The 24,761-nt window shown below is 45.1% G+C and overlaps 1 protein-coding gene across 5 annotated transcripts; it reads right to left on the reverse strand.

Annotated features, from left to right (window-relative positions):
• Positions 1–3,727: 3,727 nt before the first annotated feature.
• On the reverse strand, positions 3,728–16,195 carry TMEM106C (transmembrane protein 106C). 5 transcript variants are annotated; one of them, XM_077328971.1, is made up of 9 exons: positions 16,102–16,195; positions 15,186–15,257; positions 13,084–13,307; positions 11,245–11,308; positions 8,066–8,225; positions 7,835–7,975; positions 7,673–7,722; positions 6,858–6,911; positions 3,728–5,016 (listed from the first exon to the last, which is right to left on the reverse strand). In XM_077328971.1, exons 3-9 carry the CDS (start codon positions 13,265–13,267, stop codon positions 4,875–4,877), a joined length of 795 nt encoding a protein of 264 aa, XP_077185086.1. In that variant the 5' UTR covers positions 13,268–13,307; positions 15,186–15,257; positions 16,102–16,195; the 3' UTR covers positions 3,728–4,874. The 5 variants fall into 5 exon arrangements, with proteins under 5 accessions (XP_077185086.1, XP_077185087.1, XP_077185085.1 ...); XM_077328972.1 differs by having other exon boundaries at positions 15,159–15,257; XM_077328970.1 differs by lacking the exon at positions 16,102–16,195 and adding an exon at positions 15,393–16,002.
• Between the last annotated feature and the right edge of the window lie 8,566 nt (positions 16,196–24,761).

The following is a 24,761-nucleotide window of genomic DNA, read 5'->3' on the forward strand; positions in this document are numbered from 1 at the left end:
GGATTCTGCACTACAGTTCAGTAGGCTAAGATACAAAAGGCTCACTTGGAGGAGGTTTGGCTTTGCCTGGCCTTGTTTTCAGCAGTTGTTTTTGTGAGCACCTAAGATGACAGCCACTGTAAGCAGAAACATTTCTCCATGTAACAGCAGAAGGGTCTTTCAGACCTGAAAACTAGTACTTTTGTTGTTATTATTATTATTTATTTCGCACCACACCCTAACAGGCTCATGGCGGGTAACAATAGTCTTAAAAACCCCAGTAAAACTCCCATTAAAGACTTTAAAAATTCCTAACATGGTGGAGAAAAATCCTACACCCACCCCCTACCAACCAAGGCAACGGAAGAAAATACAATATGCACTTCGAACCCGGGGGGGGGGGGGGGGGAATGATCTACCTCGCAGTCCCCAGCCTCAACCATAGACCTGGAGGAAGAGCTCCGTTTTCCAGGACCTGCAAAACGCTGACAGATCCTGCAGGGCCTGGGAGCTCATTCCACCAGGTAGGGGCCAGGAATGACCAATAGATTTCCCCCCACAGAGCGTAAGGCCCTATAGGGGGCGTAGGACAAAGGGCGGTCCCGCAGATATGTGGGTCCCAACCCGCGTAAGGACTTGAAGGTTAAAACCAAAACTTTGAACCGGATCCGGGCAGCAATTGGCAACCAATGCAGCTTCCTCAGGACAAGGCTGGATATGGGCCTTCCAAGATGTACCAGTGAGGACCCTAGCAGCTGCATTTTGCACTAGCTGAAGTTTCTGGATCAAGGACAAGAGTAGGCCAGCGTAGAGTGAATTACAGAAATCTAGTCTGGAGGTGTCTGTCGCATGGATTACTGTGGCTAAGTGATCGGGAGACAGGCAGGGCGCTAGTAGCTGCCTCTACTCCGTGGCCAGGATGGAAGCCAGAATGATATGGATCAAGGTCCGAAGTTTCCTCCAAGAATGCCAGGAGCTGGTCTGCCGTGGCCCTTTCCACTACCTTGCCCAGGAACGCCAAGTGTGACACTGGACAGTAGCTGGCAGGATTCTGCGGGTCCAGTGTAGATTTTTTCAGGAGAGGGCAGACCACCACCTCCTTCAGCCTCTCAGGGAATTCCCCAGAACTCAGGGAGAAGTTGATGATGTCCCTGAGTTGGCCTCCTATCCTCTTGCTGTCTCCCTTGAGGAGCCAAGAAGGACAGGGATCATGGGGGCAAGTGGTCGCCCTGACCGAACTCAGCAACTTGGCCACTTCAGAAGAAGAGAGGCACCTGAAGCCATCAAACCTCACTACCAAAGGTAGCCAACAGGTCTCCAGTTCATTTACTGTATTAATTGTGGCAGGAAGGTCGCAGCGGAGCGACAAGACTTTATCTGCAAAATAGCTCCCTAATGCCTCACACCCGAGTTCCAAGACTAGTGTTTTGGCGCCCCTCAAGGGCGGTAAGGGATCGAACTAGCCTAAATAATTGGGCCGGGCAAGAGCTTGCGGACTCTCGTTTTGCCACTTTCACCGCCATCTCATATGCCCTCATAAGTGTGCGATAAGATGTTTTTGTAGTTTCATCACAAGTCTTCCGCCACACTCGCTCTAGTCGTCTCACCTCCCTTTTCTTCTCCCGGAGCACCCCCGCATACCAGGGGGCCTGTTTGAATCGAGGGCAGAGAGGACGTTTAGGGGCGATCTCATCTATAGCGGCCATCAGGCCGGACTGCCAGTCCTCCACCAGAGTCGCCAGTGAGTCGCCAGGAGGTACCGGGTCCTGCAGAGCATTCCAGAAACCAAGTGGATCCATAAAATGTGCCAGCCGCCCAACTGGGGAGGGGGTAGTATCCTGAGTCGGGCCCGCAGGGCATAGTGGTCTGACCACGGCACAGCCAAAGCTGCATCCAGATCCACCTGTATTCCAGAGTTGAAAATCAAGTCAAGCATGTGACCGGCATGATGGGTGGGCCCGGTAACAAATTGCGAGAGCATAATAACCAAGGGCCTGATTCAGTGAAAGTCTGCTTCATGTACAAGCAGAGGGGTTAGACAGCACGTGGGAGAAAAAAGCTGGTGGCCAGGTTTATTTTATAAAACCAGCATGCGGGATAAAATGACATGTTTTTGGCCTGAGAAGTTCTGTACACACTAATCACCACAGGGAGAATCTCACTGTGGTGTTGTTGTTGTTAGGTGCGAAGTCGTGTCCAACCCCATCGTGACCCCATGGACACTGTGGTGTACTAGAATCTAAAGAATGGGGGGGGGGGGTGTAGAAGAACACCTAGGACAATAGAGAGAAAGAATTCGGCTCATGTTTCTTGGCCCATTCTCAATAAAGAAGAACCATGAGCAGATTTTTTTCTAAGGGGCCCTGAGACTCATGACATTTTTCCTTTTGCTGACTGAAGAACAACAGCAACAACTCTCACAGGCTGGGGGAGGATGGTTCTTAATTTTTCAAGGGAATTTAGGGGGAGCGAAGCAGAAGGAACTGGAACAAGTGTTGCACAAGAATCTGTGTTGCCTTCCTAAGTGCCTGTCATTAACACTGAGCACCATGTACTTTTCAGAGCCACTTACCTCAACAGAAGAGAGCTAAGGAATGTGCCAATCTGAAATCAACAGCTCATAGAAGCATTTTGAGCCAGCCCACACAAGCAGCTGTGCCAGAAGTGAAGGCATCACTAGAGCATACCCCATACCCACAACTGCCTTTCACAGCAGTGTTTACTTTCTATAAGCAAGGCTACTGTATTCACTTTGCACCAAAAATCATTCAAATTGTGCAGTTAAGGAACAAATGTGGGTTCATGTCAGCAGCTGCTCTGGCCATTTGTTTTTCATTTTACAGAAGGCAAGTTTTTGCTACTCAGCAATCTTACTTACACAGGCTTAAGCATACGGTAGACTGGCTTGCTAAAACAACTTATGTGGGGCTGGTTTAAACTCCAAACCATGGGGGTTGTGCACAGTTGGGGGGACCTCCATCAAATCTGAGTAGTTGGCCACCCCTGCCCAATACCAGGTTCAACTGCTTCTGGTTCTTGATGGTAGAGAGCCCAGCTGCTACAAAGGATTAGAGAGACCCTGGTTCAAGAGCCCTCTGTGCATTGAAGCTGACTACTGACTTTCTCTTGGTTTAACACAGCCTGAAAGGGATGCTGGGAAGACAACAGAGCAGGACCATCTAACACTTCTGAGATTTGATTGGCTATGGAGGTTGTTAGAGGCTTTGCTTGTACAGCTGCCCCTGCCACACCACAAGGATCTTCACTGTGCAAAAGAATAAGCTGCTGCTGCCGCCACCATTTTCTATCTGGCTCCACCTCCTGCTGCAGCCATTTTGTGCTGCACCCACAGTACTGTCTCAGAATTCCAAATGTGCCTGTAGGCTCAAAAAGGCTAGAGACACCTGCTGTGGCCACATGCCAAAAGCCTACCTGTCCCATTGGTTCTAAGCAGGGATGTTAAGCATCTGCGTTATCTCCTTTCCTGACAACAAGATACAGACCTACTCCACTCTTAAGACCATTCAAACCAGTGGACAGAGACTGCAGTAACACTGCATGGGATTAGAACTGTAAACCTTTCTCTATGCAAATGTCATTTCCACTAGGGCATGATTCCCATTGATTTCCCCTGATCTCGAGAGACCTAAGTTGCACCCAGCACTGCTCTCACGGAACCAACAACCCTCAGAAGATGTATTTCAGGAGCAATGTAGGCATGGGAAGGCAAGGACATTCCATTCTCTGATTGCAGCACCGTGCTTAGAAGCCAGCCCTTTATTTTAGGAACTGAACGGTCATTGAAATGTACGTCTACAAAATGCAGAGTGTCAACTAATGCCCCCCTTGAGGATTCTGCTGCGGCTGTATATGAAATTAGCACAGCTGAAGTCTTGAGAGAAAGGGAATCCACATACACAGCTACTCATAAACACTTTCTTTACAAAGTCTTTTCCTTCAGCCTCATAAAACAAATAGCCAGCTGAACCAGCCACAAGGTCTCCCAGCTTGGAGAATCAAGGGATGCGATTGTCACCAATATGCCTTCCTGCAGACCTCCAACACCCCATGACATTCGGGGGGGGGGATCCTCTCAAATCCCAGACACAGAACTTACAGGGATATTTCAGGATGCAGCAGAAGGACACAAGAAAGTCATGCTCCATTACTGGTAGAAGCCCTTCCCTCCAGTCATTAATAGTGGGAGCAAGCCAACAATTAGAACACTAAAATTGTTCATAATTCCCTCACTACCAAGACAACTCTGTCCTTCACTAGAGCTTGTTCCTAAAGAACCAAAAGCAGGTATCAGAGGTGTACTCTAACATTCCCACAGAATCTACATTTAGGAGGAACTTATGAACAACCAAGCCCCCCAACATAAGAGTTGTCCCATTGCAAACATTTGTTTCTTATTGGGCTCATTCTTAAGATATTTTCAACTACCCTTTCTTATGCTTTACTGGCAAAGGACATAAAACCAGCACTAAAGAGGCCAGTTCAAGAGTTCCGCTTCTTCCAAATAAGGAAAGCAGTTCTTTCTGTGGCAACAGTGTTCTCTGGAGTAACTTTACTCCAGAGACAATATGTAATGCAGACACAGATTTTCTTGGTTTCCCAAAAGACATTTGACAAGGTCTTCAGAAGCAACACCGACCAAGAAACCCAGTAACAAATCTAGAAAACTTGTGTTGAGGAGGTCAAGAGAAAAACTAAGGAGAACCTGGTCCAACATGGAAAGGACATGGTCCCACATAACAAGGCAGAAGAAGCGCTGTATGCTTATCCAACACGACCTCTTTTTCCTTCTATGAAACTATGGCACCATTGTGAGCTGCCCTATGGAAAAAAACAGCTTGTTACTCAAAAATTGTCGACATCCTCACACTTCTCTTTTAGGGAGCTGCATCTTCTGGAGTTGCTGGTGTAGGCTCAGGCCCAGAAGAAGTCATGGACTTTGCACCACAGTCAATGTAATGATGAGTCTCCAAAGAACTCTGGGTTACGTGGCCGAGATAGGAAGTCTTCACCGAAGTCCTGAAGGGTGGAAGGAAAGAGGAAAAAGGTCAAGAGAAAAAAAGGTGGGGGAGGGAACTGAACTCTCAGCCCTTCTAGCTAAATTCAATCCCCTTTCAACATTAATCTCAGTGGATGAAGCTTCTGTATTGCACCCATTGCCCCTTGCTAGAGAGAGTGACAGGTTACACATATTGGGTAATCCCCTCATGACTATCTGTAAAAGCCTCACCATTTAGGAGATGGGAAGAACATCTTGGAAACAAAATGAAATTACTTCTTGGAAAGCTTTCTTTGAAAACACATGCCCTGCTTCAAGAAATGCCTTGTCAGAAGAATAAAGGCCTTATTTTAAAAGACTTGCAGCGGAAGGAGGTGTGGCATCGCCCGCAATTAGGTTTTGCGCAAGGCTAACCCGTCAACAATTTAACTGTCAACGGACTTGAATTCAACCGCGTAGGAGGTTGATCTGAACAACGAACAAAGCCAGGTCCTTGTCCGCATTGCAACACAGAGCTTTGCAGCAATGGCAATCAAGGGGAATTAGGCAGCTGCCCAAAGAGCCTTCCATAACTTGGGGCCGGTGGAAACACCACAAGTAGCAAACACTTACTGGAGTGGTGGATTGAGGCCTGGAGGCAGCACTCTAATGAATTCAGGCAGCGGGATTCCCGAGCCCAGTGAGAAAGAGCCTGAAACAGTCCTAAGGAGTCAATTCGTAATTTTATCCACGCTGGTTCTTTAAGACCTGCTACCTATTATAATTTTTTTTTTTTAGCCAGAAGGATGCCGTGCTCAATATCTGCTTTTTTATTCTGCAAGACAGCAACCCTGTTAATGGATTCTCTCCCTTTTCTGGGGCTAAAGGCTGGCCACTGAGGTAACTGGAGCGTTTGGGGGCTTCCTTGATCCTGGTCTGTCTAGCCTCCCCAAAAGGGACCTCTCTGACATTCTACCTGTGGACAAAAAGCCAGCAGTTTAGAACCCTAGCATGCTCTGCTCCTGAGTGTTTTTGCTCAATGGTACAATGACCTCTTTCCCAGTATACATGTAAGTGTAGTAAAAGATACATGTTTCTTCAAAGGACTCAAACATCAATGGACTCTTACTTGGGGCTGTGCATGAGTGCCAATTCACCATAAGTACAAAAACAGCTTCCTTCAGAAACTCCACTTTTGAGACTGCAACTAAGCCAGGTGTCTGGGTCTCGTGGAGGTGTGCTTGAACCTGTGTGGAGCTTTCAGAAGCTGGAAGAAGAGTTGGTTCTTATATGCCACTTTTCTCTACCCAAAGGAGTCTCAAAACAGCTTACATTCGCCTTCCCTTTCCTCTCCCCACAACAGACACCCTGTGAGGGAGGTGAGGCTGAGAGAGCCCTGATATCACTGCTCAGTCAAAACAGCTTTATCAGGGCTGTGGCGAGCCCAAGGTCACCCAGCTGTTGGATGTGGGGGTTGAATTAAAGGTGCAGTTGCAGAGAAAGGTTTCTCCTCTACCATTGCCCATTCCATGATGGGCAAAATCAGAAGTTGTGGATCCAATTTAACCAAGGCTTAAAATCAGCTCTAGATCAAATTTAAAATTTGCAAGAATTACACTTAGTTCAGTTTTTCCATGGTACAGAATTTGGATTGCTTGGGAACACAAGGTTTAAAAAAAAAATAAGTCACAGCCATAGACTATATTCCTTTCAATACCTATAGAACCTGATAGCTTCTCAGTGGTGACAAAGTTTTCTTATCCTCACCCCCATCCCCTATACTAGACCACCAATCAGGGTCTAGTTGGAGATTCAAGCTAACAGTGACATAACATCATCCTCCAGTCTGTTTAAAGCACAGCTGTACATATAAGATACCCACCTCATGAAAACCACAATGTTGTGTACTTTGATTCTTGATAACGTGCAAAAGAAGCTAGAAGACACCAGGGCAGAGAGAGAAATGGTCAAGAAAGGTTAAATCATCTTTGGCAGTCAATGCATGAAATATTAGACGCACAGTGGAATCCCACTAAGTTGCCATCTTGTAAAATATGGTCCCATAGAGAAGTTTTTGCTTTGTTTTTCAGAGCACAGTGGCTTCCAAGCATTTCAATAAAGAAATCTAACAGCAAAAATGTGTCGTGTGCCAAAGTATCAAAGACAATTCTCATAAACAGGTAGAACTCATAATTTTAGACAATTAGTCCCAGAACAATTGCTAGTTGGGATTGCTGTGAAACAGAAATCATCCAAATCTCTAAAGGACTGTCCAACTTGGGCCATGCTACTAAGCTCACCCATGTACTGGATGAAAAGCCACCAAGGAAGACTGCAGAAGAAGGCAATGGCACACCAAATCTCCGCTTCTCATCTGCCTTCAAAGGTTCATGGTGGGACTGCCATAAGTCAGGCATAACTTGCTGTATGCCTGCCATCATATGTCAGAATCACAGAATCACAGAGTTGGAAGGGGCCATACAGGCCATCTAGTCCAACCCCCTGCTCAACGCAGGATCAGCCCAAACCATCCTAAAGCATCCTAAATCAGGAGGCCCAAGGCTGCAGTTCTCTGCCAGATTAAAGGTGAAATTCTGCCTTAGGTCTGTCCAGCAAGGGGAGATGACAGCTTTCTGGGGTGAACACTGCAGAGCTCAGCTCTAATTCATGCAAACTTTAGCATCAATGATTCCTTACTATGCATAAAAAGAAGGTCCGCCCATTTTGGACTTCACTGTGAAATTCACCTGGAGGAGGGAAAAAAGGAAAACAGGTCAAAATGAAAGCAGACTTTTGACAAGTCTGACACCCTCATGCCCCAGCAAGATCCTGGCTCCAATTAGTAAGAGATGGCTGTACCAGCTTAGCACTCAGTGGCTGGATCCTGGTGACGTTGTTCATCTGGTAGGACCCAACCACAGAATTCATGTATTGCACCTGACTGGTCAAGCTGGTTACTGCCACCGAGTAGAAATTAGAATTCCTTATTCGGAGGGTTGCCTGTTCAAAAAGAAAAAGAACAGGAACTGAGACATCGCTCCAGCAAACCAGAAAAGGGAAGAATTACCAACACATAAAATTGTGAGTTACCATAATGGTGAGGATAACGAGGGAGTTCTTTTGGTCAAACCACACCCTAACCACTTTGATGCCATTGTCCTCCACAATGACTGCATGTGGAAAGAGGAAGAAGACCACCAGCCCGGAAGCCAGGAGGCAAAGCAGCACCGACACCAAGACGTAGAATTTCCTGCAACAGACCAGATCAGTGGTTCAGGCAGCTTCTATTGCATGATGACCTCCTGCTAACATACATGGCCTAACCAGATGTATGCTCCCACCCACCCAACCTACTCCGGCCCCCTGCAAATAGCTTACAGCAACACTTCTCCATCTCGGTGGAAGCGCTCATACATAAAAGACTTAAAAAGCTACCTACGCAACACAGATTTCCATTCCATTGAACACAACGCTTGAAACATGTTTAGAAAGAGTTTACAAGAGGCATTTGTCCAAAGCATACATCCAAAAAACCCCCAAAAACCCATGATGATGTCATTAGGGCCAACACAAAACAGTGTGAGGTTTACATGTCTTCCAGAACTCTTCATGAGGTAGGACGTCAAAACACACCCAAAGAGGGTGAAAAGAGAAAGAGTTTTCATTGATTTTCTGTGCAGAGATACATGGGGACTGTGCATGAGCAGGCCTCCCATTGGTAGTTATGGCACTGGATGTTAACTATCAACAAAACCCAGCATGCTCTCTCTCGAACTTGAAGGTCTTAATTGCCCTTTTAATACATTCATTTTAAATATTTGAATCCCCTTCTACTAAACAAGAAAGGATTTCCTGATTCTTTCAAGATCTCATTCCTCTTGAATAACTGCAGTCCAGATTCCATCAACAAGTAGTAAATTTTTTACAGTGTGGTATAAAACTGCGCCAGCAAAGGTTTATGGCATGAGCTGTTCTTCCTTTTTATCTTATTTATCTTTTTATTTCCAAATTAACCTATTAAGCATTATCAACTAGCTATATTTATATTCATATATAAAGGTAAAGGTATCCCATGTGCAAGCACCGGGTCATGTCTGACCCTTGGGGTGACGCCCTCTAGTGTTTTCATGGCAGACTCAATACGGGGTGGTTTGCCAGTGCCTTCCCCAGTCATTACCGTTTACCCCCCCAGCAAGCTGGGTACTCATTTTACCAACCTCAGAAAGATGGAAGGCTGAGTCAACCTAGGTTCGGTTACTCTTTGCTAACTCACGTAAGAGCCTAGGTATTACACTGGAGAAGCGTTATCGCTAGAGAATCAAGTAAATGGAGCTGCAAAAAAGGACTTTCTTTCCAACTTGGTCAGCTCTAGAAAAAGTCCCTCGATCTTTTTATGGCTGACCCAGCCGACTGGAATTGTTGGCCCAAGTGGATCTTGTCCTTGAAGTCAATCCAGAGAATCCATGTAGTACAGCAGTGGTCCCCAACCACCGGGCCGCCGGGTCACCCCCCCCCCCCGGTCCGCAGCCTTAGAAAGGTTGTGGACCACTGTAGTACAGAATGCTGCAGCCTGGCTATCATCATGGTTGCTGATCAGCTGCTTAGTTTAATTCAAGGTACTATCCTGTATAAAACCCTGCATGGCCCTGGACCCTCTGTTCCCTTCTGATCCACAATGACAGCTCTGCTCTTTTGTTCAGGGCCTTCCTCCAAACGGGCAAGATCAACCACCACTTGTACCCTTGTCCTTTCTGTCATGGCTTCTGTCTTGTGAAATGGACTGCCTGAGAAGGTCCGGCAGGCTCTTATGATCCTGTCATTCCACAAATTAAGAAGAAGAATTGGTTCTTATATGTAGCTTTCCTCTACCCAAAGGAGTCTCAAAGGGGCTTACAGTCGCCTTCCTTTTCCTCTCCCCACAACAGACACCTTGTGAGGGAGGTGAGGCTGAGAGAGGCCTGATATTACTGCCCGGTCAGAACAGTTTTATCAGTGCTGTGGCGAGCCCAAGGTCACCCAGCTGGTTGCATGTGGGGGAACGCGGAATCAAACCTGGTTTGCAGATTAGTCCACCCTCCTAACCACTACACCAAGCTGTCTCTTAAGTAAAACAAGCGTTGCACAGGAGAGCTTGTCCATGAAGAGAATAAAGCGAACATCATAGTTCAGGAAAGCACTGCATAAAGAGAAGGACTACAATTATACCACGGTATCTAATCTTATCACTTTGTTGCACATACTACTGAGTGGGAAATTCCTGAAGGTCCCATGAGGGACCCTCATTACCTTGCCACATTATGCTGTTGTTTCATTGCTTTCTACGGATGCAACGTCAGTCCCTCCCCCCCCCCCGATTATATCTACAATCTGTGCCTTGCCTACTGTGCCGTTCAGATTTCTGCAGTCCTAGTGCAATGCTCGTTCAATGTCTCCCCCTCACATTGATTGTGTCACCCTGCAGTGCAGTTAGCAGACATCTCTTCATGCAGATGGTTATGGATTTACACTGCGTGATCTGCTGGAGCATCAGCAAGAAAGGCTGACTACAGTGAATCAAATAAACTTCTGCCAAATCCTCCCTCTCTGGGCAGACCCCTACTTTGCCCCCTGTGCTACTGAAAGTGATCTGTTCATCCCACCCAAATTTCAGCAGGGGCTTAGAGAGGCCCAGCAGGAAAACCCCCACTCTGCAGAGCCCTCATATCTATATATACATCAGACCAGGGTTAAGGCTCTATATCAGAATTGCTCATGTTCTCATAGCATACTAAGTATTACATAAACTAATGAGGCTTCTCATTGGTTTGGTAGGCTTCTTCAGAGAATTTAGGAAGGACCTCAGGTCCTTTGTGCATGCTGTTGACTAGAAATTATGGTGACTGGAAGTCGCTTTTCAGAAAGATAATTATTTGCATCATTTATTCTTTTATTTTGAATGAAGAGTTGGTTTTTATACCCCACTTTTCACTACCTGAAGGAGTCTCAAAGCGGCTTACAATCACCTTCCCTTCCTCTCCCCACAACAGACCCCCTGTGAGAGCTCTGACAAGACTGTTCTGTGAGAACAGCTCTAACAGGACTGTGATAAGCCCAAGGTCACCCTGCATGTGGAGGAGGGGGAATCAAACCTAGCTCTCCAGATGAGAAGCTGCAGCTCTTTACCTCTATGGCTTCACTTATACTCTGCTTTTCAACTCAGTAGCGCTCACATGTCTGTAAAACAAAGGCTCGGTAGTGTAATGATATATAAATGGTTCTTTTATACTTACGTCCTCCGAGGTTTTAACCTCTGGTCATGATAGGGTATTAGAGCCACCAATTCATTAACGTGCTCTGAGAAAGAGAGAGAAAACTGAAGCTGCCTATATCAGATGCTATCAATGTTGCAAGTCAATTTTATTATTTTTAGGAGCCTGTGTCGTATAACCTTAATATTTGATATTTTAATATATTTATTCAGAAAAGAAAAAACACTACAAGGTACAGAATATAGAAAAGAAATACATACTATATATTTCATTTACAGAGCTCTGAATATAGAAAAGAAATCCATACTATGTAAATGAAATATGTAATATGAGCTCTGAATATTAAGCTGCCAGTTCACAATATATTCCCCCCTTTTACCACATCAGTAATACTGCAGAGCAGCTATTATATTTTCCCCCAACTTCACATATTTCCATCATTTACATACACCTAATATAAATCAATTATTCCTTTCCCTATTTTATCGAAGTATTCTAATGTTGGACTCCATTTTCTATTAAAATCTGATATTGATCTGTTTTGCTTCAAATATGCAAGTTTTACCATTGACCCCATATTCTACTAATTTTGAGTGTTAAAAATAGGATCTGCAAGACCCAAGGATTGATTCCCATCTCTCCTATGGATACTTGCTGGGCAACCTTGGGCCAGTCACACATTCTCAGCCTAGCCTACCTCAATGCCTTCCACATGATGTTGCCCTCCAGTTGTCCATATTCCAAATACCTCTTGCTTCAATGCATGTTTTCATAAATTTGCTTTATTACAGTATTTCAGAAAGACAGCACTTGGAGAAAGCATTTGGGATCTGTGGGAATGGGAAGTGTAAATCCCTCCACCTGCCCCAATATGGACCCATTTCCCTTGTTTTAAACTGGTAGCAAGTATATTGCTATAGCATTATTATACTATAGCTGTATGCCTATAGTGTAATGCAGCTATAGCAATAAACCCACTACCAATTCTTTAGAAAAACATTCTAGTGGTGGAAAATGTTAGGCCTGACATTTTGCCCTTCCACCACTTATCAGTGTGGAGCTGCTGGTGCTTTTCAAAATTAACTGCATTTATAGTGGCATGAGGTGCATAACTGTGGAGGCGGGTAAACGATATAGATCACAGAAGTTGCATAGTAGAAGAGACAACTGTTTTCCCAGTTGAAGAATACTGCCATCCCTGCTTTGAATGGGAGGAGATATGTAGTTGTAATGTGGTTTCTTCTTCCCCCCTCCCACCATCCAGATTGAAAGGAGTGACTGTTGAGAGTGTTTTAAAATCCCAGCACCATTGCCGCTGATCCAGATAGATTCCCTCCCCCCATGAATCCCCCCCATTTGCATTACTGACTTCAAGTATCATGCATAGCTTAGATCATGCATAGCTTAGATTCCGCAGGGCCTGCAAGACGGAGCTCTTCCGCCAGCTATATGGTTGAGGCCAGGGCAGCTCTCCCACTAATCCATCGGAGGATCCCCTCCAGTATTGAGATCTAACATCGAGATCGTTGTTAGATCTATTGCATTGGCGCCACCCTCTTCTGAATATTATTCTCCCCACCAGGCTGAACTTGGGGGGAAGTCAGGTAAATACGATTAGAATTGTGACCACCGCTGCTTATATGTTATATGTGACTTGTTGTTTGACATAAATTGGGGTTTTTATGGGGATTTTATTGTGTTTTAACTGTTTATGTTGTAAACCGCCCTGAGACCTATTTGGAGAAGGGCGGTCTAAAAATTAAATAATAATAATAATAATAATCTAAATTCTCCCACTTGCAAGCAGCCCCCTCCACTAAGATGAAGAGGCCAGATAAACGCTACACAGACTGCCTTTACCTGTAGGGATGTAGCCACAGCCCTGGCAAGTGGGGCAGGTGATGCTGTCCCGCCCAGTGAATTCCACATAAGGGAATTTGGCGATGTCTTCCTCCCGATCCCTGCTGTCCAGACCATCATCCTCATCCTCTGCCAGCCAGTTTGTGGAGAAAGAACTAGACCTCAGAGACTGCCAAGACCCCATGAAAATGGTGAGGAGAGAGAGGAGCTCACAGATCCTGCAGCTGCAGAGGAAGAAACATGATAATGTATCAAAAAATAAGAACCCCCACCCCAGGTGGACCTTTGCTCTACTTCAGAAGGCAATTAGGGATGCATGTACCTATCTCAAGCGGGAAAACGGGGGGGGGGGGGTGAAAGTCCTGCAACAAGAGACAGAATTCTAAGGACTGTATAATTCGGCACCGTTTATCTTAATTCACTTTGGCTCTGAAGGGGGAGGGGAAAGAGGACACCAAGTTGTTATTCAGCAAAACTCAATTACTAGCTACTGGAAATCTTATTCAACCGCCCCTCAAAAGTCAATGATTTTAATGGGTATTGTCCATAAGGTTGCAATTCTCCCCTCCCCCCACCAACTCTTGAAGCCAAGATTCTCAAAAAAAACCTCCACTTTCTGATCCCCACCCCCTGTCAACTCAACGAAACAGAAATATATAAACCAACATTAAGTTCATGTGTGCCCCTTGAAGAATTTTCCAGTTTTCTGCCTCCCACTGGTGCCTGCACATGGAAAAGCAGCAAGGCAGCTTTAGACGCATGCAGGAAGGTTGGTTTATAGCTGCCTTTCAACCTTCTAGTAATCTCCAATTTCACATCTTCATTCCTGCTAAGTATCAGCTGTATAAGAAATGCACATTGGATAGGACCAGAAAACCATAAATAGTAAAGGCCTTTCCCTTTGCCCAACCAATGGTAAAGTCAGTGTAGTGTTATGGACAAAGTGTCAAACTAGAATCTGAGTGACCCTGGCTTGACTCTCCACTTTGCCATAGAAATTCACTGGGTCAGTCACCCACTCAGTTTAACCTACCTCGCAGGGATGTCATTACAAGGATTACAAAATATAGGGGAGAATGATATTGTAAGCAGCTTTTGGTCTCCATTGAGAAGGAAAACATTCTATATACAATCTAAATAAATAAAGCCACTCCACCCCAAGAGCCAGCATACTGTGCTGGTTAAGTGTGGCGGCTTCTAATCCGGTGTTTGATTCCCTACTCTTCCACATGCAGCCAGCCAGGTGATCTTGGGCATGTCACAGCCCTGATAGTACTGTTCTCACAAAGCAGTCCTGTCAGAGCTCTCTCAGCCTCACCTACGTCACAAGGGGAAAAAACGGAACAGCACATAGACGTATGTCCTTACTGGTTTAGCCCAGAGGAATGAATGGGTCTGGTTTAATCCGCTCCGCTCCTCTCCGTTGCTAACCAGGGTTGGAATCCCCCTATTCTAGTTGAAGGAGTGTGACACTTCTGCCTTTAACCCCGGCTTCACCTTGACTGCAGAATGGGGTGTAGAATGGACTTTGCATTCCCCAATTTTGGAGCCTCCCGTGGCAAATAGCCAGATGCCACTTCAGAAGCAACCTTCTAGACCTGGGGTAGTCAAACTGCGGCCCTCCAGATGTCCATGGACTACAATTCCCAGGAGCCCCTGCCAGCAAACCCTGGCAGGGGCTCATGGGAATTGTAGTCCATAGACATCTGGAGGGCCGCAGTTTGACTGCCCCTGGCTAGACCAACAAGATGTTTGATGGGTAGAATAAAAAAGGGGATTTTGATGCTGGAAAGCTTATACCCCAAAAACCTTGGTCTCGAAGGTGCTGAGGACCCCTGGTTCACACTAAGACACACTGACCCATTTGCAGAACAGTAGACAGGGAAGTTCAGGCCACATCAGGAACGAAGAATAAGCCTTGCTCTCATTGTACTGAGATCTCTGAGAAGTGTTTTACTTTTGCCTCCTAGGTACAATTTGCAGCCAGTTCTTGACATAGCAAAAATTAAAGGGGGTGTGCCAGGATGGGGAATACCACTGGTTGGGGGGAGGGGGGGGTTAAGTCTGCTACTTGCCAGCCTCAGACCCATTGCCAAACATACTCTTGTCTGCACCAACTTGCTCCTCCTCCTACTTGAGTTGGGATTCCACAATAGCTTCCTTGCTTGGACGTGCTAGAATGGGAAAGAATGTTGGAGAACAGAACAAAATACTGAGAACAAGCTTTCAAAAAGCAATTAGGTCACCACTGCCAACTAAAATTCTCTGGTTCTAATATCCTTTCTTTTAACAACAAAAAGCATTTTTACCTTGAAAAGACCATTTCAGACCTCAGGGGACAAAGAATTACTCATCCTCAGAAAACGCTTACCCACTGTATTGCCATAGGAGTTACTTTTCGACACACATTTGCCAGTGACTAAACAGAGATGCCTCATGCAATTTGCATTAAAACTAGTTTATCTTTGCACCAAAATTGGACCACAGTCTAATTATGCCCCCCATCCTACAAGAAGAGCAGATCAGAATAATCCAATACACTTGTGCCAAACAGGTAGACAAGGATTCATAAAGAGGCACAACAGACAGATTCCTCCATGGATAGCAGCTTTGATTTAATGCCTGAAAACACAGCATGTGTTTATTAGATAGCAAGAACAATATAATACAAAGAGTTAAAATTCTGGATGAGGTAGACCTAATGACAAATGATCCCCACTCAGTAACAAAGCACACTGCCTGACATCAGGCCACTCATTCTCTTTTAGCCTAGCCAACCTCACAGGGCTGGTGTGAAGGGCATGGTTCACTCTCTTCTTGGCACCCATAAAATTCCAGTCTCAGTCCCCAACACCTCAGTGAGTAGGTGACAAAAAGGACCTTTGCCTGAGAATCTGAAGAAAAGCCCCTCCCTGATTAAGAACCAACATGCAGAGTGGGCAATACAGACCAACGGCCTGACTCCACAGATGTCCCCCCCTCTCCCTTCCAGAAACCCCCTTTCCGTTAACTACCAACCGTCAACGACCTCCATTAACCCAAGCTCCCTAGCACTTCTGCAGGAGGCTTGGCGTCGCTATAACAGCGTGGGGCGTCACAAGAGGGGGCGTTTCCCAGACTAAGCCACGCCCCCTCTGATGCACACCTCTACCTTCCTCAGCCGCCGGGAGGGCGGGTCTTTCGTACTGCGCATGCAAAGTGTTCGCACACCTGGCGCCCACCTAGCTCGCGGCCGGCGCCGATCCGCCCGCGCGTCCCGCGAGTTCTCGCGGCTGCATCCAGGAATAAAGTGTTTTTTTTTAATGGTTTAGGAAAGACACGTAGGATCGGTGACATAACCCGGAGTCAAATCCCATGTGCTCGTGCCGTTGTTGCCTAGAAAGCGCACAATCCTCGTAGATTTGTGTCTGTCACAGCCTTAAAACAAGGAGGCCCGCCTTAATTCAAACTGGTTTCGCTCTAGATTAATGCGTCTGCGTGCTCCCGTGTTCTCCGGAAAGAAAACTGCTTTACTAACAATAATGGCACGCGTTCACCCCGAATGAGTATTGCGTGCGTTATGATTACAGGTAGCGGCACATAGACGTATGTCCTTGCTGGTTTAGCCCAGAGGAATGAATGGGACTGGTTTAATCCGCTCCGCTCCTCTCCGTTGCTAACCGGGGTTGGAATCCCCTATTCTAATTGAAGGAGGGTGACGCTTCTGCCTTTAACCCCGGCTTCACCTCGACTCCGCCGGCGAGGCTGTAGAATGGGGCGTAGAGTGGACTTTGCATTCCCCAGTTTTGGAGCCTCCTGTGGCAAATAGCCAGATGCCACTTCAGAAGCAACCTTCTAGACCTGGGGTAGTCAAACTGCGGCCCTTCAGATGTCCATGGACTACAATTCCCATGAGCCCCTGCCAGCAAACGCTGGCAGGGGCTCATGGGAATTGTAGTCCATGGACATCTGGAGGGCCGCAGTTTGAATACCCCTGCCAACAAGATGCTTGATGGGTAGAATAAAAAAGGGGATTTTGATACTGGAAAGCTTATACCCCGAAAATCTTGGTCTCGAAGGTGCTACTGGAGTCAAGTCTATTTTTTAAGTATTTTACGGCAGGCCAACAGGGCTACCTTCTGAAGGTAAATGTGTGTACAATAAAATCCCCGCAAACAGAAAAAACGGCAAGGAACATGCTGAGAGAACTAGGTCCTCTCTCCCTAATGGGCGACTGTTCTATGAATGCTGTTGTTTCTCTGCAGGTTTACTTGCGTATAAGTGCCACTCAGTTCAATGGGACTTACTCCCATGTAACTGAATATGTATTACAGCTTTGTTGTTGTTTTAACATGTGGGAGCAGTACTGAGAATGTCAACTTTTTCAAAAATTTACCTCAGACTCTCAAAAGACTTAATGTGGGGAGTGTAAACTGCATACTTCCCTATCTAAGCAGGGGCTAGTACAAAGCCTGAACACTGTTATTTCTCACCAGGTTTTGTCAAGGTATGAATAAACTGGTAATTTGCTGCTCTCAGTGGAATTCCTAAAACTGCTGTCTGAGGCAGCCATTTCACAATGACTGGTGCTTTGTTTTGACGCACCTTCACATGAATCCCACACAAAGACTTACAAATGTACAAGTGTAAATATATAAAGATAAGGAAGTGGATTCTGAGGAGAAGCAACTTTCACTTTCTTATTATGAAATATGATAGTTTTCCCTCTATGTGTTTGTGTGTTTGTATATAGAGAGAGAGTGGTCCCATTTGTTAAAATAGTGAGTATGCAGATGTGGCAAAACGAGGTAATACAGAGTATGCAGAAATAATGAAACCAATAATGAAGCTGTATAACAGATTGGTTAAGAAATCTGCAATCTAAAATGTGGAATATAAATTTACCCCAACACAACTAACCAGCATTGTATTTTATAGACAGTGTCTTAAACATTCCAATTAAAGGGGTGTTGGGGGGAAATATTTTCTGTTTTAAACGATCTGTTATCTCTGAGATATACAATTATTTATTTTATCTCTTGAGAGCCAGTTTGGTGTAGAGGTTAGGAGTGTGGACTTCTAATCTGGTGAGCTGGGTTCAATTCTGCACTCCCCCACATGCAGCCAGCTGGGTGCCCTTGGGCTCGCCACGGAACTGATAAAATTGTTCTGACCGAGCAGTAATATCAGGGTTCTCTCAGCCTCACCCATCTCACAGGGTGTCTGTTGTGGGGAGAGGAAAGGGAAGGTGACTGTAAGCTGCTTTGAGCCTCCTTCAGGTAGAGAAAAGTGGCATATAAGAACCCATTCTTCTTCATCTTAGAATCATAGAATCATAGAATTGGAAGGTATCTTATGGGTCATCTAGTCCAACCCCCTGCACTATGCAGGACACTCATAACCCTATAGCTCAGCCACTGTAACCTGCCACCCCCTTAAGCCTTCACAGAATCAGCTTCTCCATCAGATGGCTATCCAGCCTCTGTTTAAAAATTTCCAAAGATGGAGAACCCACCACCTCCCAAGGAAGTCTGTTCCACTGAGAAACTGCTCTGTCAGGAACTTCTTCCAGATGTTGAGACGGAATTTCTTTTGCATTAATTTCATCCCATTGGGTCTGGTCCGTCCCTCCAGGGCAAGAGAGAACAACTCTGCTCCATCCTCTATATGGCAGCCTTTTAAATACTTGAAGATGGTTATCTGATCCCCCTCAGTCGTCTCCTCTCCAGGCTAAACAGACCAAGCTCCCCCAACCTTTCTTCATATGTCTTGGTCATTCTTCTCGAATTTCTGTGTTATATAATCTTGTTTTTTTTTCTTTTGTACCACGGTTATACTATAGTATCAGACATCAGATGTCATAAATAGTATAAAATTACAAAAATGGAAAAGAATGCAATAAGAGCAAGATAATACATACAATTACTGGTGACATAGAATATAGTCCTTTCTTTTATAAAAGTGCTGTCCATTCCAATTATTGAAAAGGAAGAATATTGTATGCTATACACTATACATAGGTAAAGAATGGGTATGAATTAAGTAAATAAATAAATATGTACAGGGCTCTTGAGAAAAAGGCTGAACGTCTGAAACTTCTAGCTTGGAGTCATGGCAACTCTAAGCCTATAACTTTAGTTTACTCTTCAGTTCACAAGGATAGATTCAAATGAGTAGCTGTGTTGGTCTGAAGTAGCACAATAAAATCAGAGTCCAGTAGCACCCTTAAGACCAACAAAGATTTATTCAAGTTATAACAGTAATGATGGTCAGTTCTTAGTCTGATGAAGAGTGCTTGTACTCGAAAGCTCACACGTTGAATAAATCTTTTTTGGTCTTAAAGGTGCTACTGGACTCTGGTTTTATTCTTCTTCAGTTCACAAGGTACATTACACTTTCATCAAACTTTCACAAGATGGCACCAGATGTTCCCAAATGGTAGGGGAAAGTTCTGCTTACAGCTAAAGGAGCTTGAAATGACAGAAATACATTGCATCAGTTCCTGTACACTTAAAAGTAAAAGTGTGTTTTTATCATACTGTGTTGTCATTAAGATCAAAGTTAGCTACATGGATTTTGTTGGTTAAGAACAATAGCACAACATCTGTGAGAACAGCCAAATGAGAATTTTATTACAGTCAACTAAAACAACACAAAACCAGATGTGAACTTCTTAGCTCCACAAAATAGCAACACATCCACTTGTCACCTGCATCTAGCACCTTATAAGGGCAACAAGATCAGTCCATCATTGATTTAATGGAATGGTTTAGGAAAGCACTTTTATAAAGGAAACTAGCTTCAAAGCCCGTTCATAAGAACGGGCTTTGAAAGGGTCCTCCCCGTCAGTGTCCCGGCTGCTTTCCAGGCTGCCTGGAAGCGCTGAGGGCAAGGGGGTGGGGGAGAGGGAGAGGGAGCGCTTCCCGGGGACCTAGCAAGCACACCTGGGGCCTCGCTTTCCAGGCTGCCTGGAAGCGCTGAGGGCAAGGGGGGTGGGGGAGAGGGAGCGCTTCCCGGGGACCTAGCAAGCACACCTGGGGCCTCTGCGAGGCCCCGGGTGTACTTTCCAGGCCTTTGGGAAGCGCCCCCCTCCCCCCTGCGGCCTCTCACCTGGGGCCCTGGATGTGGAGAGGTGGATTCACAGACATGGCTGGATCTAACAGCCAGGCCCGTCTGTGAAGCAAGGGGTGAGGGCTTGGTGAGGGAGGGTGGGAGCTGTAGTGGCAGAGTCAATGATTGGCCCTATTCCAACTCGGACAGGGAGGGCGGGAGCTGTAGGTGCAGCTGGCAACATCCTGATTGGCCCTGGAGAGGCCGGACCGTTAATTACCCAAGGCTGTTTCACAATTATTAAGAGGCACCAAAGGGATAAGAATATAGTCTACATCACCGTTAATTGTATGTATTATCTTGCTCTTATTGCATTATTTTATGTTTTTGTAATTTTACATTATTTAATTATTCTAATTTTTGCAATCCTGATCCTATACTATTGTGTATTGGGTATCTTATGCTATTTTCATGGATTATTTTACGCTGTGTAACTCACCTTGCATCTCAGCAAGAAAGATGGGCTATAAATAAATTAAATATTATTAAAATACAGAGAAAGGGGACAACAATATTATCTTGTACCGTAAAATGTCCAACAACCTGACTACTAATAACAATTAAACTCTTTTTTTCAGTGTTATAAAAATAATAGCCTTGATTGTGCTTGCCCTTGTAGAAATCCTTCAAAGGCCAAAGTTAATTCAGTTCCACAAATAAAAGGGAGACTCAGAGGCAGAGATAATGGATGTTGAATTTAGCCTTCCCAGTAGGGTTGTGAAATTCCTGGAGATTTGGGAATGGAGCCTGGGCAGGGAAGAGTCTGGAGAGGGAAGGGAGCTCAGAGAGATGTGTTGCCATAGAGCAGGGGCTTATGGGAATTGTAGTCCATGCACATCTGTAGAGCCACAGTTTGGCCACCACTGTCATAGAGTGTGGACTCCAAAGTAGCCATTTTCTCCAGGATAACAATTTCCTGGGTTCAGCAGCAGTTCTTTATCCAGATGTACATGTATGCTCGAGCCAATTAAGTCCAGCAGAAATTCTTGAATCAGCTGTAACCGTTCCTTTCCACTTCCCTTCCTTGAGCTAACTTGTTTGAGGCATCTTAAACACAGTTTGTGATGTGATTTGAAAGCATCTGGTTGAAGAGGAAACTGTTAGCAGAACAAATATTTAGCATGCAGTGAAGCAGAGCAAGTTAAAAAATACGCAGTTTGTTTGTGAGCTAACAATGCTGGATAGAGGGAGTACTCAGCTGTTTGTCGGCAGAGTTTAAATATGCAGAGAAGTGCTCAGCACCAGGCTGCTTAAAGAATAAAATAGTTTTATTGTGATGAAAGATAACTATGTACAGAAAAAGAGAGAGAGTGTGCTATCTATCTAGCTGTTGTCAGTCATTCTTCTGTCCAACAACTGGTGTACTGGAGCAGGCTTTCTCAGCCAGTTTTGCAATGGCCCAGGAAGGGTTTCATTGATTGGATGGGAGTTAATTTTTTATATATTTCAATTTTTTTAAAAAAAATGGATGACATGACCATATCTATGCTTGGAGGGAGTGGGAAGGGGAGGGTCCCTAGGCATACAAATCCATACAAGTCCAGAGAGCTACATACTTGCATTTTAACTTAACTGTGATGGGGGAGATGCACAGGCCTGCCCCAGCCCTATTTATGCAGGTTCCCACTGCAAATTTCCCTTGGTGAAGAAGAGCAAACTGGTAGCCAGCCCACACACCATCTGAAAATATGTCTATGCTGCCACTTCCTGTGCTGTGGGAGTGAACTGGTTTTATTACATCCTGTGAGAGTGAGTGATGTCACTTTTGATGGCACGTGACTTCGGTGTGGCCTGCTGACCACTTCTGGGGTTTCCCAAAGCCTGAGGAATATTTCAGGGGTTTCTTAACAATAAAAAAAGCTGAAAAACACTGTCCTGCAGGGAAGCAGGGAGGAAGTGGGCTCAAGGAAACAGGAAGTCTCTATTGGGCCAATCAGGACAATGGAGGAGATAATTTGAAAATCATCAAAAAGTTCCTATCCAATCTATGCTAAAAGCACCTCTCCAATGCCCCCTTGCAGGACACCCTTTATATTCTGCTCAATCATGCCCACTGCAGATCTTGCATACTCCAACATAAGGATCCTAGCTACATGGCTGGTGACAGGAAAATGAAAGTGTATGAAGAAGCAGGAAGCAAACCTAATGAAATGCATTGTGCAGACAGAACAAATAGGGCTGCCATCTACAACTAGGGAAATTCCTAGAGATTTGGAGTCCATGTTTAAAGAGGGTCCAGTTTGGGGAGGGAACGTAGCAGAAATGTGATGTCGTAGAATCCTCCCACCAAAGTTGCCATTTCCTCCTGGGGAACCAATCTCTGCAGTCCAGAGATCAGTTGTAATTCCAGGAGAATTCTAGGCCCCACCTTGGGGTTGGCAACCCTAGTGACAGTCCTTCAGGTATCTGGAAAATGCAATCATACCTCCCCTGAACTTTCTCCTAATATCCTTGCTAAATCACTGCCCTTGTTTTGGCCCTTCTTTTGTATTTCAGAAAAATTAAGACATTGTAGATGTGAGTCATTAAGTTGTCAGCCATCAGCATTCATTTTCATCCCCTGGGTTTTCCGTGTTACATTTGAATGAGGAATGAATGCATCTCCCCACCCCCTCTTTTGCATCCATGTACACAAGAAGGTTGTCAGCAGTCTTATCTGGGAAGCCCTAGTGAATAAAGTGGGATTTAAGTGCTGAGTAAACATGCATAGGATTTTCCTGAAAGGCACTCTGCAAGACATAGGCCTGTTACGCACACAACAGCAGACTTTGTTTTCACTGAACTTGAGTCAGTAGGGCTTTACTTCGAATGCTGTGATTGCACTCTGCACTTTTTTCCCTCTCCTTCCCCACCCCCAAAGAACTGTGGAATATATATTCTGCATACCAATGCGAAAAAACGGATAATATTGCAGCACGAGGGTTGGGGACCACTGGTATACACTACAAACTGTCCCTTTTGTCTATATTAGAAGGATGAGTCTGGCAATATGAGTGTATCGCTAGCTTTTGATCGCTGGAAAAAATAATTGACAAGAAAAGCTTTAAAAAATTGGCTAGACGTAGCATGTTTGTGTGCGCCTGTGTATGCAGTTAAAAGTTTTTAAAGATCCAAACTCTCAGGAAGAGATTCCAAACAGGTGGCCAAAGAAGCAGCATTGAGTACACCACGAAGTAAGGGAGAGAATAAGCAGCCAGGCATGTGTTGCACTGGCAGCTCCCCCTGCCCAGCATGCAAATGACTGCCTGAGTCTGTCCCCCTCACCAGCACCATGGTAGATCTCTGGCAGGTTCCCGCTGGTGCTGTTGGCCAGGTGGTAGTGGTGCTTTCCAGAGCTGCTGCAGACAGGTACATTCACACATTACTTTCATCCTCCATGTCCCAGCCCTGAGTCTCCTCCTGCTCTTCTAGCAAAGCACCAGTTTTCACCCTATGCAAGCACATGTCCTCCTGTTCTCACAATCAAATATATGCTGCTCCTGTTCTCAAGTGGACTCTCCTATCTCCTGAAAGAGGCAATATCATTCATGTTCTGTCCCCTCATGTAAATCCCATATGCATGTATGTTAAAGCCAAAGAGAAAGCCGTTTTGAAGTAGACTGTGCATTGTACTGCATTATTCACTTATAATATTTCTTTCCCTTCCTTTCTCCAGATAGCTTAAGAACCACTATAGGATCTTTGCCCCTGAGCTCACAAGGCAAATAAGGGGAAGGTTTGCCTTCAAGGCAGCTTAAGAAACTCTCCCTGTTGTTATTGTTGTTGGGGAGGGGGGTTGTATGTATGTGTTTGTGTGTTTTGTTTTGGTATCCATCTCAGTCCACAGAAGATGTCACAATATCCACAGAAGATGTCACAGAAGATGCCACAATATCCACAGAAGATGTCACAATAAACTGTTTCCCAGCCTTCTGACAGGAGAGGCACATTTTCTGTTCCAATTTAAAACCAGGGCCCCATTTCACCCTTGTAACCAAAATGTTTATTTTGAAAAGAGTGTAACTATAAGAATACTCCATGGTTAGAGGAACTCTGTCCATGTGTTTCTATCTCAGTCATTAATCTGGGTGTTTTCTTCTGAACCAAAGCAGGCAAGCCTGGAGCACAGACTCATGCAGAGATACCCCAGACTGCCTTTTCTCAGGTTGCATGATTCACCAGCAGATCTGCATAAGAAACAACTGAATGAACCAATTATGCCCGATGAAGAGATAGGGCAGAATTATCTGCTTGCCTTGGCCAGGCACCCTGGGGCTCGCAGAAGCCTGTAATTATTTCGCATATTTAGTCCTTGTGGCACATGGTTTAGGAATTGCTGCAATAAACATTAACACACGTTGCAACTTGACAGTGAGTCCTGAGGTCAATGAGTTTGTCTGTTAACGCCAAGCTCCACTGAAAGCAGAGGTGAAGCATGAGTTCCAAGTCAAGGCTGGCTGTTTACTCTTGTGCCCGACAGCCGTAGAATCCTGCACTTTGTGTCCATACGGTACCCTGTACAGCGTGGCTAGATAATTAAGGCTTCCTAATTTTGCCCGCCCTCCAGGAATCCACAAATATTATTGGGTAAACAACGCAGCCACTGCTTG

This window comes from Paroedura picta, chromosome 3 (assembly GCF_049243985.1).
Source record: "Paroedura picta isolate Pp20150507F chromosome 3, Ppicta_v3.0, whole genome shotgun sequence".
Lineage (NCBI taxonomy): Eukaryota > Metazoa > Chordata > Lepidosauria > Squamata > Gekkonidae > Paroedura > Paroedura picta.